The 20332-nt window shown below is 42.5% G+C and overlaps 1 protein-coding gene across 4 annotated transcripts in view; it reads left to right on the forward strand.

Moving 5' to 3' along the window:
* Positions 1–1206: 1206 nt before the first annotated feature.
* Positions 1207–20332, forward strand: part of RNF125 (ring finger protein 125) — a 51978-nt gene continuing 32852 nt past the window's right edge. For 3 of the 4 annotated variants that reach the window (XR_006195543.1, XM_042911503.1, XM_042911502.1), the window contains exons 1-2: positions 1207–1663; positions 17507–17660. Coding sequence is in view for 3 of the 4 variants with exons in the window: in XM_042911503.1 (XP_042767437.1) it covers positions 1500–1663; positions 17507–17660 (318 nt within the window). In the remaining variant the exon portion in view is untranslated. The remainder of the gene's footprint in view (positions 1664–17506; positions 17661–20332) is intronic. The other variant, XM_042911501.1, reaches the window with a different exon arrangement.

Below are 20332 nucleotides of genomic sequence, written 5' to 3' on the forward strand. Positions count from 1 at the left end.
CCATCATCCTCACCTGGATTAATTCAGTAGTCTCCAACTGGTTTCTCTGCTTCCATTTTTATTTTGTTCTTGTCTTTTTGAAATCATAAGGTAGTCATGGTAAATGAAATCACGGTTTTGAAATATAATCCAAACTCTTGGTCTTGGCTTATGAGATTGAGTATATATGATCAGACTCTTCTCCTATCTTACATGCCATCTACCCCACTGTCCCCCTGTGTTCTGGCTCCACGGGCCTCTTTCTGCTCTTTGTTGCTTTCTCACTTACTGGTCTCAGTGCTTAGCAAGCTTCTTCCTACATCTTTGAATGGCTGACCCCCTTTCATTATTCATGATTGCTCAAATGACTTTTTTGCCTCATCCAAATAGTCTTCTCTGACCTTCTTATCCTCCCCATCCCCATCCTCAGTCCTGTTTTACCCTATTCATGGCTCTTATCATCTGAAATGATCTTGTTCATTTATTTGTTGATTATATCTTCTCATTAAAATTAAAGTCTGGGGGAAACTGGGTAAGGTTTATAGGATTAATATGTATTACATGTATTACTGCATGATATATGTGTGTATTATATATTACTATGTGTTATGTGTAAATGATAAGCATGTGAATCTGATTATCTCAAAATAAATGTTTTCGGTTTTGTTTTTTTTTAAGTAAGTTCTGTGAAAACTGGCATTTTGTCTCCTTGTTGGGAACTGTGTCACCATCACCAGAATGAAGTCTGGCATACAGTGGGCACTAAAGAAGTCTTATTAAATGTGTGACTTAATAAATGATATATTTGGTCATGTCTAAAAGAGAATGGGGCGAAGAGTACCAACAATAGCAGGAGACCCTGAGCCAAGGAAACCCGGGTCGTAGAATTTAGCACTAAAATCCTTGTCTTACAGTTGAAATTCGAATCCGGGTTTCCAGAACCCTTTCACCGCCCCATACTACCTCTCCATTAGTGGAGTGTTGATTAGATGACTGAAGTCCTGGCGACACTCGATCAAATTTCGTCTTTGTAGCCTATGGTGATTCCCACAGTGCAGGGCAGATAGGACCAGCACCTTACGTGTGGGGTCTGGTTCCCATAAAGCATGACCAGGCCCGCACTCTCTGTAACTTGCAGGACTGGGTAAGGAGGCTGTGTGCAATAGCCTGGAAGGCTCACTGAAGCGCAGGTCCTCAGCTCTGCAGTTGAGGTTTCAGGTTTCAGTTCTCCCAGGAGCACGAGATGTCGCAGCGTGCACGGTGCGGCTGCCGCCTACGCCTCCCCGTCTCCGCTAAGGCTGCGCTCGAAAGCCAGTTCCAGGCGCGGCCGCGCACTCTCTTCTGCCCTAGACGAAGGTTGGGCGCCGTGGCTGAGGCTGCTGCTAAGCTGCCGTAGCTGGGCGCGCTGGGAGGCGGCGAGCACAGCTGGGCCGGGACTTCCTTCCTCTACCGCAGGACAACAAAACAACCCGGCAGCAGGCACTGAACTCTTGGCAGCTGTCTGGGCGAGAGGCGCAGCCATGGGCTCCGTGCTTAGCAGTGATAGCGGCAAATCCGCCGCCGCCTCGGCCGCCCCGCGGGCCCTGGAGCGCAGGGGGGACCCGGAGCTGCCCGTCACGTCCTTCGACTGCTCCGTGTGCCTCGAGGTGTTGCACCAGCCCGTCCGGACCCGCTGTGGCCACGTGTAAGTGCCGGGGGAGCTCGGCTGGCGCGCCCACCCTGGGGAGGGAGAGGTTGGGGGAAGGCATGGGGGATTTCAGGAGCCAGCGCTCGAATGAAGCTACCGCAGGGAGACACCTGGACCCGTCGAGTGCGGGCCGCGGGAAAAATGACCAGTCGGAAGGTGACACAGGATTTCAGGAGGCGAAAACATTAACAAGCGGGCTCTGCAGCGCCTCCCCCCATCACCCCAGCTGCTTGTTCCCGGAGCCCAAGTGCAGAGCCCCAGGGATGGGGATCCCAGGAGCGGGACCCTCCGGGAGCCGGGGCTTGCCAAGTGGGGAAAGTGCTGTTGGCTGGAGAGCCAGCACCCGCTTCGGCACAAGGCAGTGAGCTCCTGCAGAACATTTCTCCCGCTGAACTCAGTTAATCCGGCCGTGCTTCCCCCTCGCCCTCCCCGCAGAACCCAGGTCGGTTTTGTTTTGCTGGCTTGTGCACATGTTCTAGAACGCCCACTGAGGCTAGCCTCTTGAGCAAACAAAGATCTGAGCAAACTGTCGTTCCACCCCCACCTCCCTTTCCTAACACGGACATTCAGGCCCCTGAAAGATCAACCCTAACTGCAACGCCCAAGTGACTCTGTAGTCCTAACAGTTTAAGTACCTGTCAGGGCGGGGCTGGGATTTGAACGTTAGCACGGAGCCCTGGAGTGTAGCCGTTTAAAAACCCAGCCACAAAGTGACGGGAGCTTACAGACTACCCTCCCTTACGCAGCGCTTCCCTAAATCGCCGGAAAGTATAGATAAAAATAACTGTCTTAAAAACCAGGTACCATGGAACTAAAACTTGCTGTTAGTTTCTAAGAAGAGTTTAAAAACAAAATCCCTATGTAAAACGTGTGCTTGAGTAACTAGTAATAGGAGTTGGATCTGTGGATTCGTTCACTCTGTTTACATAGAAGCTTGCTTTCCGTGGCTGCCTGGGTGTGTGGCCGAGTGTGTGCCTGTTGGGATCGGGGTGCGGGGATGGGGGGTGGTTGCATAGAGAGCGGAAGCCCGCTTAATGTCTTTGGCCGGCCGTTTATAGTTTGATGAAGCTCCAAGGCAGTAATACTGCAATGGCTAGTTAAGTGTTTTTGGCTTACCAGGAAAAAAGTTACCATATTATAAATGCACGTGCACAAAATGTTTTTAAAAGGACTGAGGTGGTCCTTGACACCTATAGACCAGTAACTGAGAAGCAGTTTTCACCACTGAAAAGCCCAGTAGTGAGCCAAGGAAGAAAAATGCAGCCCACACAGTGTTTTAAATAAAGAGTGCCCTGGGCATTATTTTGTGGCTGCATTTTCAGGGCCTGTTGTTTCAGCTTTGTACTTTAAACTCAAGTCTAATTGACCTCCTGTCTGATTACTGATGTTGTTTCTCAGCTGTCCAGATATAGTTCATTGACATAAACCCCAAAGCCAAGATGGAAGCCAAGATGGAAGATATTGTTGTGTGACAGTATAATATATTGATTAGCTCAGGGCAGTAATAACCTTGTGGTAACTACATTTAAATTTAGCCTGAATGAGCATTAAAACTTTAAAGTTGCCCCAAAGATACACAGCGGGTGTCACGTCTTGATGGTGTCTTTTGTAGAACTGAATGGAATTGGGTGACTTTGGTATTGGAGATTGTTATCTGATTGGGGATTGTTTTCTATCCACCCCCGCTCCTTTTGGAGTTTGAATACTATAACTTACTGTTCGCAGGGTTTTGGTTCTGCTGAAGGATAATACATAGGTGTAAAAAGTTAAATCTTTTGTTTAATCTTTTTCTTTGTTAGAGTTTGAATAGGAAACCAGCAACTGGAAAAATAGTCATGAAGTAGCACAACAAGGGCTGGAGGAATGGCCTTCCCTCACTTTTACTGTTCTTTGTTTTGACAAATCTATGTCCATTGTTCTGGCTGTGGGCAGAATTTCCATATTCCTCCCTTTGGCAAATTTACTTGGGCCCCTTCCACTTTCTAAATGTTAACTCCAATTCCCTCTGCACTGGAGACTGTGAGCGCTGTTAACACCATTTGTATTTCTGAAATGAATTACTCTCTTCCATTGACCTTTGGGAAATGAAGAAATGCAGATGAAACCTGTCTATATTATCCCATATGGAAGCTAATTTCCAAACTTTTTGAACTTGTTTGTGTATGCTGATTTCTGTTTCTAAACTGATTTCATAGAGGGTGCCTGGGTGGCTCAGTCCTTGAAGGGTGCCACTCTTGATTTCAGCTCAGGTCTTGATCTCAGGGTGTGAGTTCAAGCCCCACATGGGGCTCCGTGCTGGGTGTGGAAGCCTACTTAAAAAAAAAAAATAATAATGAGTAAAATAAAATAAACCTATTTCAAGTCAAGCAAGATATTAATAATGGCAAAAATACATTGAATGAATATGTACATAGCACTTTATAAATCGTATTGTGATGCAGTAGAAACAGTGGGCTTGATTTGAAATTCAGCCCTGCCACTGACCAGCAGTCTGACCATCACGTTGCTGAATCTCTTTGACTCTGTTTCTTCATTTGTAAAATAGGGTGAATAATGGAATTTTTATGAATTTTTAAGAAATGTAAAAGTAGCTCATCATAAGGGCTCAATACAGGATTTCTATTTCCTTTAAAGTCATTCCACAAAGCAAGAACCCACAAACAGTATTATTTCTTATCTTTATATTTCTTTTGGAATAAAATCGGGCCATAAAAGATTGATCTATGACATTTTCAAGATGTCCCAGATAGCCTTTCTTTTAGCTTAGTTCTTTTTCCTTTGGTGGCCTTGAATTTAAGAAGTTCTATTTTAATGCTCTGTCATTTCAAATTGACTCTATTCATATCTCTGTATCAGTTGTTAAAACATATTTTGGGGGAAAGGTTTCCTACCTCTACTTTATCTTCTACTATCAGTGGGTGAGGGGGAGGGGGTAGATGAGGAGGGGGCAGATAAGTTGAAGCTGTATAAAGGAAACTGAAAGGGAGTCTGATTTATATTTAAAGTAAGTATTCAAGGAAATTTGTTGCCCAGTTGGATATGATAAAGGGGGGAGAAAGGAGTGGAAGGCAACTCCTTAGCAAGTAACAGATAAAAGGGGACAGAGTTCAGCTCAGGAGGTTGTTAATGAACAGGTGATGGGGCTTGTTGAGCGTACAGTGGTCTGAGAGGGAAATATCCAAATAGAAATATCCCAAAGGCACTAGGACAATGGGTTCGGGGAAGGGTCAGAGCTGGAGCTAAGGGAGTTATCTAAAAGAATCAAGAGGTTGAGGGGTGCCTGGGTGGCTCAGTTGGTTAAGCGTCCGACTTCTTCCGCTCAGGTCATGATCTCACAGCTCAGCTCGTGGGTTCGAGCCCCACATCAGGCTCTGTGCTGACAGCTCAGAGCCTGGAGCCTGCTTCGGATTCTGTGGTCTCCCTCTCTCTCTCTGCCCACTACCCCTTACTTGTGCTCTGTCTCTGTCTCTCTCAAAAATAAATAAAAGCATTTAAAAAAAAATTTTTTAAGTATATCCCTTGTCATATAGAGATAGGTGTTAAGGATAAAAAAAAATAGGCGAGGAAATGGGATGGGAAGTATGTGGGAGAGATGCAATTTTAAAGATATTTAGAGCAGTGCTTCTCAAATTATCTGCTGTAAAGAACCACTGAGGTTTTGTTTGTTTTGTTGTGTTTTTCAGCCCATCACTGACCAATACTTTTATAAAATAAAAAATGTATTATGGGAAACTGAAATTAAAAAATACCAAAGATACATAAAACACAAGCCCTCGTTTTAAACGTTATTAAATATACTCAACAGACATAAAATTACTCTGTCAGATTTCTATACAAGCTTCTGAAAATAGTTCTCTCAATTTCTATACTTAATTCAGCATGAACTATTAATAAACAGGGTCTCAACAACCTTTTTCTGGAGGAAGTTAGAAGGTGAGGAAGGTAGTTCAGCTCGAGAAAAATGTAAGGGGCAGTTGCATGGGGTGTGGGACATTTATTTTATTTTATTTCTTAAATGTTTACTTATTTTTGAGAAAGAGAGAGTGCAAACAGGGGAGGTGCAGAGAGAAAAGGGGGGACAGAGGATCCAAAGCAGGCTCCGTGCTGACAGCAGACAGCCCAATGCCGGGCTTGAACTCCTGAACCGTGAGATCATGACCTGAGCTAAAGTTTGATGCTCAACCAATTGAGCCACCCAGGCGCCCCTAAATGAGGATTTTGAACAGAGTCATGGCATGAGCTGATTTAAAAGGATGACTCTGGCTGCTATGTTGAGAATGGACTGCAGTGGGAAGAGCAGGACCAGGAGAGTGAGTTAGGAGGCCACTGTAACAATCCAGCAAAGAGACCAGGACCAACCAGCAAGGGAACAGTGGAGGTGGTGAATGGTAGAATTTTAGATCAGTATGAAGGTGTAGCTAACAAGATGGATTCAATGTGGAGTGTGGGAGGAAGTGAGGAGTCAAGGCTGAGTGTAAGGTGCTTGGCTTGAGCAAAGGTTGGGGTTGCCCTAATCGAGATAGGAAAGACTGGGAAGGTGGAATGAGGAACAAGGTCAGGTCAGGCGTTCCATAACTGACAGGCCAAGTTTGGGACAACCAAGAGATGTTGGATAGGCGATTGGATACGTGAGTCTAGAGTTCAGGGGAAGATCTGAGCTGTAGATAAATGAAACTGGGAATCATAAACATATCCTTGATATAAATCCATGGGACTGGATGAATTTATTGAGGAGTAAGTGTAGTCAGAAAAGAATAGAGGTCCAAGGACTGAGCAGTGGTACATACCAACATTTAGAAGCTGAGACATGAAAACCTGAAAATCGGGGGCACATAGGTGGCTCAGTCGGTTAAGCATCCAACTCTTGGTCTCAGCTCAGGTCACGAGCGCATGGTTCATGGGATTGAGCCCCACGTTGGGCTCTGCACTGACAGGGAGGAGCCTGCTTGGGATTCTCTTTCTCCTTCCCTCTCTGCCCCTTCCTTGCTTGTGCATGTTCTCTCTCTCTCTCTCTCTCAAAATAAATACATAAACATTAAAAAAGAGAGAGAGAGAGAAAACTTGTAAAAGAAGTAGCCATAGGGGTAGGAAGGAAACCATCTGGTGTCCTGGAGGCCAAGTGAGTGCAAGAAGCACTTTGGAGGGAAGAGGGATCCATTGAATCTAGTGATGCTTGAAGGTCTGGTGGATGAAGATTGAGAATTGATCACTGGATTTAGTAATGTGGAGGCTATTGGTGACCTTGAGAAGAACAGTTTCAGTGGAATGGTAGGTGCCAAAGCCTAATTAGAGTGGTTTGGTGATCGATCACAGGCGCTAGAGGAAAGAAGCATAGGAATTCCTTTGATGTAGTTGGGAGGCAAGCGAAAGAGAGAAATTGGGACAATAACAGGAAGGAGAAGTGGGATCAAGAGAGTTTTCTTATAAGAGAAGAAAAATGGTGTATGCCACATGGTTATGGAAATGAATCAATAGTGAGGGGGAAACTCATTCATGGGAGAGGAGAGAATTTCAGAAGCAATGCCCTGGAGTGGGAGGAAGGTGCTGGAATTTACAAGCCAGGATTGAGGAGTGGAGGGAGGATTGGCCTTAGCTAGGAGAATGGACAGTTTATTCATTTCACAGGATGTGGAGCATTAAATGGGCGCAGATGCAGGTGAATTGAAGAAGTGGAAGATTGTGGAAGTTCCTAACTGATTGCCAATTATCATTGACATATTATTTGACCTGTGATTTGACTTCAAGATGAAACTTGGAAGTTTAAATATGAGCATCCAGACCCCTGATGTTAAAGCAAGTGTATACAGAATGACTCCTCTTCCCCGTGTGCTTGGGTTAAGCATCACTTAAATTCAGGTGATTAGAATCTCTTGTACCATCAAGGTCCAAACACTCTGGAGAGCCATTGCTCTAAAAAAAGAATGCTACTTCCTACATTGCTGTTCCTTAAAAGTCTGGCACTTAGTAGATGTTTAATATTAGTTCAATTAATGAATGAGTCTAAAATGCAGATTGAATACTTTGGTGAATGTCCCTCAGGCAGGAACAACCACTCTATAGTGACAGCCAACGGATGCTATGTAGTTGAGTAACAGATAGCAGTTCCATCATAGTTTTGGAACTCCATTATTTTTATGAGGTTACTCATCTGTCCCTGTATTACTGAGAATTTCAGAAAGATGTGATTAAGCTGGCCTGAAATATGCCTCCTCTGGTGGTTGGATTGCTCTGTGTTTACTTAGCAACATTAGTATTGTCATAGGCAAATTAAATATTAGTGATCTGTTAAATTATGTATTCTCTAACAAACAAAACCTAAATAATGTAGCAGATTGAGTTTTATGCCGAGAGTTTCCTCAGAACTTGGCTGCGGGCCCGTGGACCAGGAGCATTGCAGAATCTTGGGTCCCATCTCACATCTACTGAATTGGGAACTGTTTTAATAGGATGTTTAGGTGATTGATAGCCATGTTAAAGTTTGAAGCATGGCTTTAGCCAACCCTATTTAATTGACAGTAAAATACAGCAAGTTGAGGACAGCATTTGAAGGTTAAAGAGAGGCACCCCTCTAAGATTTTAAGTTAAAAAAAATAGAATTTTTCTTTAGGGGGTTAAATTTTATTTATTTATATTTTAATGTTTATTTATTTTTGAGAGAGAGAGACAGAGCACAAGTTGGGAAGGGGCCGAGAGAGAGGGAGACGCAGAATCCAAAGCAGTCTCCAGGCAGTAAGCACAGAGCCCGACTCAGGGCTTGAACCCACAAACTGTGAGATCACAACCTGATCAGAAGTCAGTTGCTTCACCGTCTAAGCCACCCAGGCTCCCCTAGGGGATTAAATTTTAAATCAACACATAATGTGGTATAGAGATATGCAGAGTCAGGTTTTGGAAGCTGAACCATTCCCGGGATGGACTTTGAGTGGAACCTAATTGAATACATAAATACATCAAAGGAAATCTTAGGGGCAGTGGGTGGCTGGAGGGTTTATGCTCTAAGAATAGCTGTACTCAGGCCTGTCCAGGCTGATGCATGTAGGTGAAGAGGGAGTGGGGTGTGTGTGGGTGTGTGTACGTGTTTATTGCCCTACACTGGAATGTTTTAGCCTAAGATTCTTATCACCTTGAATAACAATAGCAATTCCCCTTATTCTATTCACATTTTCAAGCTTACCAAGCCCGCTCAAGATTTTCATTCAGCTTCCCATTGGCATGCCCACAGTGAGGCAGCCTCTTCTTGAGAACAGAAATAAAATGTTAGATCTACCTCAATGTTGCCAGTGGCTCTTCCAGAGTCCTATTTGGGACGATGTCTGGATACTTCTTTTGCCTGTTTAGCCTTAGACCCCATGGAGTCCCTAATGCATCCCTTCCCTCCTTACTATACATAGGGTTCAGTTTTATCTCTTGAGATTGGGTACATAATTGTACCCGGTGTCCTCAGCAAGACTTTCCTTAGTTTTCTACAATGCTTTGCTGACCTCTTCATTATAAGGGTCTTATTGATAATCACGTAATTTCAGGAAACAGCAAGGAGTTAATAAAATAACTCTTGGGAGCAGGGTATTTAAGTTTCCATCTGGTTTCAAAGATCTTAGAGTCATTTCCATATGAATGAATCCATAATTCATTTCTTCAGGAGCTGCAAACAACAAGTGATGTAAATGAATGTGGAGGGTGAGTACTCCACAGGATGGGGGCATTAGCCCACATGACCACAGGGGAATTGAGTCCAGACTTGGAGGAGACTAGCTTTTCATGAAAAGTCAGAAATTTGGGTTTAGTTGTAAGATCTGATTTTAAAGCAATGGCAACTCCCTCAGAATTTTTAAAAAATATTTATTTATTTTTAGGAGAGCGCAAATGGGGAGGGTCAGAGGGAAGGGGACAGAGGATCCCAAGCAGGCTCTGCACTGACAGGCTGACAACAGCGAGCCCTATGTGGGGCTTGAACTCACAAACTGTGAGATCATGAACTGAGCCCAAGTCGGATGCTCAACTGGCTGAGCCACCCAGGCGCCCCTCACTCAGAATTTTTGAAAACATTGAAGTAGTTTTAAAAAAAATACAATGCCTTCTATCCTTAGCTTCTGTCTTTCATCCAATTTCTCTTCATTCTGATTATGTCTTTTATGATTGATCATTCTCAACCACCTTATGAAGGTGAGGAGGGGGCAGACAAATAGGAATCGCTTATTGTGTTCATTTCTATCCCTTGGGTTCTTTCAGAAGGATACAACAGTGTTATTGATGGGAATGTTGGGCCCTGCCCAGAAAATTCTCCTTTGATCCATTCCTCATAAGTGATTTAGTTATTTCAGTTTACTGAGTAGCTACTATGTGCCTGGGGTGGGGTAGGAAGGAGGCCTGCAAGATTCTGAATGGTTCTGGGGCGCCTGGGTGGCTCAGTCGGTTGAGCGTCCAACTTCGGCTCGGGTCATGATCTCACAGTTTGTGAATTCGAGCCCCGCATCAGGCTCTGTGCTGACCGCTTGCTCAGAGCCTGGAACCTGCTTCAGATTCTGTGTCTCCTCCTCTCTCTGCCCCTTCCCCGCTCACGCTTTGTCTCACTCTGTTTCTCAAAAATAAATCAATGTAAAAAAAAATTTTTTTAAAAAAGGATTCTGAATGGTTCTGAGCTGTATGTATTTCGGTGCTCTTCTTCATGCAATGTTGTTGTTTCCAGTCTATTGTCCCTGGGGCATTTAAAAAAAAATTTTTTTAATGTTTATTTATTCTTTGAGAAAGAGAGAGAGCATGAGCAGGGGAGGGACAGAGAGAGGGAGACACAGAAGCAGGCTCCAGGCTCCCAGCTGTCGGCACAGAGTCCGACGTGGGGCTCAAACCCATGAAACACGAGATCATGACCCAAGCCAAAGTCAGAAGCCCAACCGACTGAGCCACCCAGGCGTGCCATCACTGGGGCATTTTTGTTTTGTTGTGTGTTTTTCAGTTTTATTGAGGTGATACAGTACAATTCACACAGTGTACAAGTTGATGGATTTTGGTAGTTATCTATAATCCTATAACTACCTCCACAAACAAGACCTAGTACAGTTAATTACATTACCCTAAAAAGTTCCTTCAAATTCTTTTTTTTAAAACATTTTTGTTAAAATTTTTATTTATTTTTGAGAGAGAGAGAGAGAGAGAGTGCAAGCAGGGGAGGGGCAGAGAGAAGAAGACAGAGGATCTGAAGGACTCCAAGATGGCAGCAGAGAGCCCAAGGTGGGGCTCGAACTCATGAACTGTAAGATCATGACTTGAGCTGAAGTCGGATACTTAGCTGACTGAGTCACCCACGTCCCCCTCCTTCACCTTGTTTGTAGACAACTCCCTTCCCAAACCCCTGGCTCCAACAACCCCGTCTGCTTTCTGTAACTACGTTTTGGGATCCTACAATAGGTAGTCTTTTGTGTTTGACTCATTTTACTTATTATAATAGGGCATATGTTTGTTGTCATTTGGTATGTCATAAGTCCCTTTGCCTCACTTCCAAAATAAATCCTAAATCTGTCTGTCCGCTTACACTGTCTATTGCCTCTTTGCTGGTCTTAAGCCATCCCCCGCTCTTGAACTTACTCTTCCAATGACTTAAACCTAAGCTCCTCACTCTTAGGAGGCTCTTGTACCTCTGTAATCTGTTCTTCAGGGACCCCAAGTGATCTATATAATGTAAGTCAAATTGCATCACCCTCCTTCTTAAAACCCTCCAGTGCCTTCCGATGACCCTTAGTTATGGCTTTATGGTCTGTCTCCTGACCCTTTACTCCCCTTTCCCATATCTCCAGGTATTCTCCCTGGGACCTCCTGCCTTTCAAGCATGCTGGCTTTCTATACCTCAGCAATGTCGTCCCTGTCTTTTGTACTCTTTGTTTTCAGCTTGGAAAACCATTCCCAGATCTTCCTTAGAGTGGTGCCTTCAAGTATCATCTCAGGGACCACCCATCTAAATGCTCTCTCTGCCCCACTCAATTTTTATTGTCAACTGTTTTCTTCTCGAAGCATTTATCATTTGCCGGTCTATTTGTTTACCTGCTTATTGCCTCTCTGCCATTTCTAGAACTCTGAGAGCAGGGACCTTCGGCACTGCCACGATTTCATCTCGAACACTAACTGACAATAGTAAGCAATTACTAAAAATGTCACCAGTGCATGAATGTTTGTATGGGTGGGTCTAAGGAGGTTTGTGCAGATTTATGCATTCTCTCGTAAAGTCTTCTCTATAACCATGGATTAACTTTTCTTGCTAAAAGCGATGGTTATAAAAATTCCTTATGGAATTTTCTCTCTTCAACCTTTTATTGTATTCCAAATTGTTTTGCGCTCTTTAAATTTATTTAAGTAGGACGCCTGGGTGGCTCAGTTGGTTAAGCGTCCAACTCTTGATTTTGGCTCAGGTCATGATCTCACAGTTCGTGAGACTGAGCCCCATATCAGGCTCTAAGCTAGTAGCAAGGAGCCTGTGAGCCTGCTTGGGATTCACTCTCCCTCTCTCTCTGCTCCTCCTCCCCTGCTCATGTGCATTTGTGCACGCACACACGTACTCTCAAAATAAATAAATAAACTTAAAGAAATTTATTTAAGTAAGCATAAATGCAGCATAATCTTTTCTTCAGATGGAATTTGGATGTCCTTAAAAAAATATTTTTAAAAATGTTTTTTTCGGGGCGCCTGGGTGGCTCAGTCGGTTGGGCATCTGACTTCGGCTCAGGTTGTGATCTCATGGTCTGTGAGTTCGAGCCCTGCATCAGGCTCTGTGCTGTCAGTTCGGATCCTGGAGCCTGCTTCAGATTCTGTGTCTCCCTCTCTCTCTGCCCCTCCCCACTCGTGCTCTGTCTCTCTCTGTCAAAAAAAAAAAGAATAAACGTTAAAAAAAATTTTTTTTTAATGTTTTTCTCTTCATGTTCCATTAAACATTTCAGGTTTCTCATCCTCCAAAAATTTCCCTTCCTAAATTTACAGCTAACTTTTTCTCAGGAGTAAACAAACTTTAAGTCATAGTAAGATGGTTAATTTTCCCTAACGTTTTTTCCCCTAACGTTTTATTATGAAGAACTTCACTACAACTAAATTGGAAGAAATTGTGCAGTGAACACCTAGATATTCACCAACTAGATTCTACAATTGTTAATTTTGCTATATTGCTTTTATCTCATTTTATCGCGTACCTATCCATCATTGATCCACCTTACTTTTGGATACATTTCAGAGTAGATTACAATAATCAGCACACTCAATTCCTTCTTCTCTCAACATACATAGTACTAACCAGACTTCAGTATTTGTTTATGTTTTTTCGGGGTAAATTACACCTGTAGTGAAATGAATACCTCCTAGATATAACCCCTATTGAGGTACAGAAATTTTCGTTACCTCCAGATAGTTCCCTCATGTCCGCATATCGCCAGCCAATCCCTGTCCATGTCTCCCCCATGGGCAACCATTGTTGTGAGTTTTTTCCTATCCCATAGGTCAGTTTTGCCAGTTTTAAGACTTCATATAAGAGTTTATACAGGATGTGCTCTGTTGTGTCAGGCTTCTTTCGCTCAGTATATCTTTTTTTTTTTTTTAATGTTTATTTATTTTGAGAGAGAGTGAGTATGCGCACGGGGAGGGCCAGAGAGAGAGGGAGACAGAGAATCCCAAGTAAGCTCCATACTGTCGGCACAGAGCCCACCTCGGGACTGGATCCCACAAACTGTGAGATCATCACCGGAGCTGAAATCAAGAGTCAGACGCTTAACCCACTGAGCCACCCGGGCACTCCTCATTTGGTATGTCTTTGAGATTCATCCATATTGCTGTGTGTATTGTAATTTGTTGTTGTGTAGTACTCCATTGGGGGAATATGCCTCAGTTTGTTTATTCATTTTCTTATTGCTGACACCTGGGTTATTTCAAGTTTGGGGCTGTTAGGAAAACATTCCTTATTAATATTCTTGTACAAATAGGCATGTGTTTTCACTTCTCTTGAGTGAAAACATGGGCTTGGTATTGCAGGACCAAAGGGTGCCTATATATTTTGTTTTATAAAAAACTACCAGACCATTTATCCTGAATGATTATAATTGATTAACTTTTTTAAAGAATCATTTATTGTGTAGGTAATATGGTTATAGGGTTAAACTTGAAATTCGACGATGAAAATCTCCTCCTTCTACCACATACCCACCTCTTCTTTCCAGTTCCCATTTCTCCAAAGGGTAGGTAAATGTTCTTTTTTTTTTTTTTTTTAATCCTTCTAGATGCTTTTATACATCTACAAATTATAAATAGCTTATACTATATACATAGTTCTACACTTTGCTTTCCAAGACGTTGTATTTTTGAGTTACCTTGCTTTCGTACCTTGTTACATAGCTTATATATATACACACATTACCTAAACCTGAATACCCCCATATGGATTCTAATTAGATAACTCATATAATGCTTGATCACTTGTATACTTCTTATGCTAATGTACTAGAGTAAGGATATTAAATTCTCCAGTTCACAAGATTTGAATTTGATAACTGTACCTTTAAGGGGAGAATTTTAACCTCAGATTAAAAAAAAATTTTTTTTAAGTTTTTATTTATCTTAGAGAGGGAATGAGAATGCCTCTGGGGAGCTGAGGATGGACTGGGGAAGGGCAGAGAAAGAGGGAGAGAAAGAATCCGAAGCGGGCTCCAAGCTGTCAGCGCAGAGCCCAATGGCTAACTAACCGTTAACCTCAGACTTTTTTGAACTAAGTAGTTCTGCAATCTTATTTCTGCACTCTAAAACATGAGACTTAAGTTGCAGTGGGATCAATTTCATTTCCTTATTGGTAACACTTTAAAGACTCGTGGTTTTTATGTACTCAAAACCAGCAAGGTCAGTTTGTTCCAAAACACTTTAGCCTTGATGTGTGTTCTCCATTTAATAATCACGTTTGTTAAGCTGAGGACAACTAATTGACTGATCTACCAGAATCGCAACGAATATTCTCTCATATAATGCAATAACGTCGATGTATGCTCATTTGAGAGTTTCCTGCCACGTCTATCATTGTGTAAATAATGTAGGGGAATTATAGTTGAGGGACTTGGTTTCTTTTAATGCCTGAAGTGTGCTACTTTTCATGAAAACTCCTGGGCATTTCCATTGTAGTTATCAGTTGTAGTTACAAAAACACTTGCAAGACCCACAAAATGACCATAGAAATGTACTCTGTAAAGTCCACTGGTTTATACGAGTACACCCACAGTCTCAAAGTGTTGCTGCTTCTGCTGGTCACTGGGAGGAACTGAGATGACTTAAAAAGGACTACAGCTCTTTATTGACTCACATGGGGTTTGTTCTGGTAAAGCCATCCTAAATTAAAGTAAGTCGAAAATGCATTTAATACACCTGACGTACTAAACCTCATAGCTTAGCCTAGCCTGTAGCCTACCCAACTATGATCAGAACGCTTACATTAGCCTACAGTTGGGCAAAATCGTCTAATACAAAGCCTGTTTCATAAGTGTTGAATATTTCCTATGATTATTGACTGCTGTACTAAAAGTGCAAAACAGAATGGTCATATGGGTGTAGGATGGTTTTAAGTGTATTGGTTGTTTCCCTGAGTGACTGACTGGGAGGGCCCGGCATTGTAAGAGAGCATCATACTGCATATTCCTAGCCCAGGAAAAGATCAAAATTCGAAATCTGAAGTATAGTTTCTCCTGAATGAGTATTGCCTTTGCATCACTATAGTCAAACAACCGTAAGTGGGACCACTGTAAGTTGAAGACCTTCTACACAGACTTTTGAGCCCCGACCAAAACTACCTGGGGTTCAGGGTGTGTAAACTTGGCAAGTTCTTACACCTCTGTGAACAACCTCAGTTTGCCTCCAGTCAAGTGAGGAAAAGGCAGAGCAGCATTTAAGGGTTACTCTGGGAGCTGGATGAGATCATGTCCATTAGGGTCCACCACAGGGCAGGGCATCAATATTAGTCTTCTGTTTGTCTTGGTATAAAACTGAAGTAAGTTGTGAGGAAAGGGGAAGATTTTTAGTTGACTAAAAACAAAAACAAAGTATCATCCGCTTGTTCCTAAATTAAACAAACCGAAGGTATTGTGTCAGAAGTATAATTTGAGCATATGGACCACTTGAAATAAATACCCTTCAAAAGTACACCCTGAGAACCACTTGTTAGGAACTCAAAGAAGTGCGAGGGCAGAATGTGCCTTACAACTTGCAGTTAATCACCTGTTAATCACCTGAAGCACAGAGAAGGAAAATACAGGAGAGGACTTCGATCTCTTGATTCTGGTAGGAATTTCTCTTGAAAGAACGGTTACTGAATTCTGAGTCGGAAAACCCAGCTTAAGACCAACCAAGTTCAGGTACTTTCTACAGTTGTGACCTTGCAGAAGTAATTTAACCCTGATGTACCTCAATTTCCTCTTCTAGAAGTGGCAATAGTGATCTTTCCTAGGGGTTTGTTAAGGTCAAATGAATTAAGGCACTTGGAAGTGTTTTAAAGTTTGTTAAAAATAAAAAACAAAAGGGGCGCCTGGGTGGCTCAGTTGGTTAAGTGTTTGACTTCGGCTCAGGTCATGATCTCACTGTTCGTAGGTCCAAGCCCTGTGTCGGGCTCTGTGCTGACCGCTCAGAGCCTGCAACCTGCTTCAGATTTTGTGTCTCCCTCTCTCTGTGCCCCTTCCCCGCTCGTGCTCTGTCTCTCTCTGTCTCAAAAATAAATAAAACATTAAAAAATTAAAAAAAAAAAAACCAGTGTACCAAGTTTAAAGTTACTTCAAATAAAAAGTTACTAAACAACAATAAAAGCAAAACATCTAGGAAAAAAGAAAGGGTAAGGATCTAGACAGATCTGGGATTCCAAATAAAGAGCAGGACAATCCCATCAAGTTGTTGCTGAACCGGTCTTTATGTCAGTCTGTTTAGTGTTCATCTTCTAGAGAGAGGGTTTACTGAGTCTGGCCCATTCCAGGTGCTCTTGTCTTCAGCAGGGGATTGTGGGCACCTTGACTGAGGTCCCACCAGATTGTGTCTCATATAAGAGGTGTAGTTCCTACAGAGCAAAATCAGGATGCTATTGCAAGAAAGAGGAAATGGATGTTGGGCAGGCATAAACATCAAGCAAATGCCTCAAGAACAATGCAAATGTCAGCATCCTTTGTGCGCATATAACAATTAAAAAAATATTTTTAAATGTTTATTTTTGAGAGAGAGAGAGAGAGAAAGCGAGCGGCAGAGAGAGGGTCAGAGAGCAAGGGAGACACAGAGTCCGAAGCAGGCTCCAGGCTCTGAGTTGTCAGCAGAGAGCTGGACACGGGGCTCAAACTCGCAACCTGCAATATCATGACCTGAGCCAAAGTTGGACACTCAACCGACTGAGCCACCCAGGTGCCCAGACATTACGATTAGTTTATCAGAATAATAACATGTGTGGTATTTTGCCTCCTTGACTTCTTGCTACTTTCTTCTCTAACGTACAAAATCCCACAGAGCAAAGACCTATTTTCTCCCTGAATTCCCCCCAGAATTAAAGAAAAGAAAGAACACATTAAGTATCCTTTGGGTTATGGTTTTCATTCTGTTTATGGGAATTCTATTCCACTACTTTGTGTTCTTTTGTTTCAGTGCATGCAGTGCATGAAGTGAGTTGTGACTCCAAAGAAGTCTCATGTGAAAGCAAGAGACTGTCTGCCAAGCAGGGGATGCAAATGCACATTGCATTTGGTAGTACAGCTCCTAGCGTGCAAGGTGCCATGAAAATACAGTGTGCACAAACAAACACAGAGTGGTGGCTCCTTTATACCTTTTCAGGAGAGTGATGTATTCTTGGTTTCTTCTGGGCAGATTCTGCCGTTCCTGTATCGCTACCAGTCTAAAGAACAATAAATGGACCTGCCCTTATTGCCGGGCATATCTTCCTTCAGAAGGAGTTCCAGCAACTGATGTAGCCAGAAGAATGAAATCAGAGTACCAGAACTGCGCTGAGTGTGACAGCCTGGTAAGTGGCCCTCTGCCTGTGCTCACGGTTCCCGGCTTGGACTGCTGAGGAAATTGTTACGCAGCTGATCATTTCACCCATGCCTTTGTCTTCATCCTACCCTGACTTTCTAAAGTTTATTGTCTCTGCCTCTCCCCTTCCTTCTCTCTGTTCTCATATGTGTAGGCTGTGGTGCAATTGGCCCCTGACTCCTACCATCACCTAATTTTTCAGACAAATGCTTTCACCCACCGCTTCCATTTCCTCCCTTCCCGTCGGTCCTGTGACCTCCCCCGCCCCCATCACGTTGCCTACTGGCCTAATTCCAGTGGCATATTTCCTCCTGTATTCTGGACTTTGCAGTGTTTCTCTCCGTTGATCACATCTTTCTGCGGGTTTCCTACTAGCCTGGTTAGATCATGTGAGGTGTCAAAGACCATGGGAAGATTCTAGATTTTATCCTAAATGCAGTAGTGAGTCACTGAATGTAAGCTTTCGATCAGGTTTATATTTTTAAGATACTGCTCTGGCATGTGAGCGCAGAATGATTTGGAGGGGGCACATCAGGATTGATGAAGCCAGTTCAGTGGCTATTGGGATGGCTAAGGTAAGAAAGGTGGGTTAGGGCGAGAGCGTTAGACAAGGATAAAGGATTGTTTCGAGGGGTATTTAGGAGAGGCAGTGGAAGGAAATTGGTAACTGACTGGATGTGGGGGTGAGTGAGAATATAAAGTGTCAGAAGAATCCTCCCAGGTTTCTGACATGTGTAGGTGAAGGTGCTGTTATAGGGAGCAAATTTGGAGAAGAATCCACAGAGTTTTAAATATGTTACATTTGAACTGCTAAGGGGGGGATAATTATTATATGAAGTCTAGAGATCAAAAGAGAGATTACGTGCTGAGGATCTGAATTTTTTAGAGAACCTTTCTTGATTGTTAATCTATGTTATGTTTTCTTAGTACCCTATGCTTTCTCTTCGTACTATTCATCACCATTTGGAATTATGCTTTTGGGATTTTTTAATATAATGTCAGTTATCCCCACCAGATTTGATTTCCATGAGGGTAAAGGACTGTCTATTTTATTGGCAACTGCGTACCCAGCACTTTGAAAAGTGACTGGTGCACAGTGCTTAATATATTTTTTTGAATATTTATGTAAGACTCCATAATCTGTTCATGGCTGTCTGACTACAGAATGTATGCATGGTCTTTGGAGTCAGACATCCTGGGATCAAACACGAATTCTGTCATTCATTGTGATTTGGGGACGTTATCATCTAAGTATTAGTTCATCTTTTTGTAAAATGAGGGAAAAGATAGTGTTCATGAGGTGCCTAGGTGGCTCAGTCAGTTAAGGGTCCTACTCTTGATCTCAGCTTAGGTCTTCTTGACCTCAGGGTTATGAGTTTGAGCCCCTCATTGGGCTCTGTGCTGGGTATGAATCCTACTTTAAAAAAGAAAAAAAGATAGTGTTCATGCCATGGGATGGTTGTAAGGGAAAATGATAAAACATGTATGGCTTTTAACACTGTCTGGAACATGGTAAATGCTCAAAATCAATAGCTTTTAATATTTATAATAATAGATTATTGCTTATTTTTACTTTGATATGTTTTGTCATCATATAAAATTCAACATGCACAAATCCAAATCACTGTAGTATTCTGTCATCTAGTTTTTATCCCACCTTTGGTGTCTATCAGAAACAAGAATATTCTCTCAATTATCCTGGATAGAAATCCCCTTCCTTTTTTCACCCCTTATATCTGATTATTCACAAGTATTTTGATTTTTCCTTTGAGGTATTTCTTACAACTGTCACTTCTTTTTTTTTTTTAATTTTTTTTAATGTGTTTTCATTTTTTTGAGAGACAGAGCACAAGCAGGGGAGGGGCAGAAAGAGTGGGAAACACAGAATCTGAAGCAGGCTCCATGCTGACAGCACAGAGCCCAATGCGGGACTCAAACTTATGAACCATGAGATTATGACTTGAGCCAAAGTCAGACACTCAACCAACTGAGACACTCAAGTGCCCCTCTGTCTCTTCCTTTTTATGTTATTCTTCTTGCCAGGAATATTGCCATTCCTTCTTTAAAGTTTATTCTTTACTTTGAAAGAGAGAGAGAGACAGAGAGAGAGAGAGAGAAAACCAGCTGGGGAGGGGCAGAAAGAGGTGGGGGACAGAGGATTCGAAGCAGAGATCTCAATGCTGAGCTTGAACTCACGAGCTACCAGATTGACCTGAGCCAAAGTCAGACACTTAACTGACTGAGCCACCCAGGCGCCCCACCTTCTAGAGCCATTTTAGACTCTACCTATTCTTCAGAGTCACGGCCAGATTTCCATTTCAGAGGCCTGGCCTTAGTATTGGAGTTCCCAGTATCAAACAGTTTCCTATCTACTTGTCTACATGTGGTTTTGCCCCCCTCTATTAGATTATAAGCACCTATAGAGCAAGCGCAGTGGCTTGCCATCTCTTACAATGTCTTCTACAATTTTGTGTCTAGAGTAGACACTCCATGAATTTATCAATTCATTTGTCAGTATACAGTCCCCAAATTTCTAATTTGTGTGAAGAATGTTTATCTTTGTTGTTCAAGAAATACAAAGGAAGAACTTTTAACAAAAGTAATAACGAGATGTGAAAGAATTGACGTATAAAGTTGGTTGTTAAAAGTTGGAAAACAGTG

The sequence above is a fragment of the Panthera leo genome, chromosome D3 (genome assembly GCF_018350215.1).
Source record: "Panthera leo isolate Ple1 chromosome D3, P.leo_Ple1_pat1.1, whole genome shotgun sequence".
NCBI lineage: Eukaryota > Metazoa > Chordata > Mammalia > Carnivora > Felidae > Panthera > Panthera leo.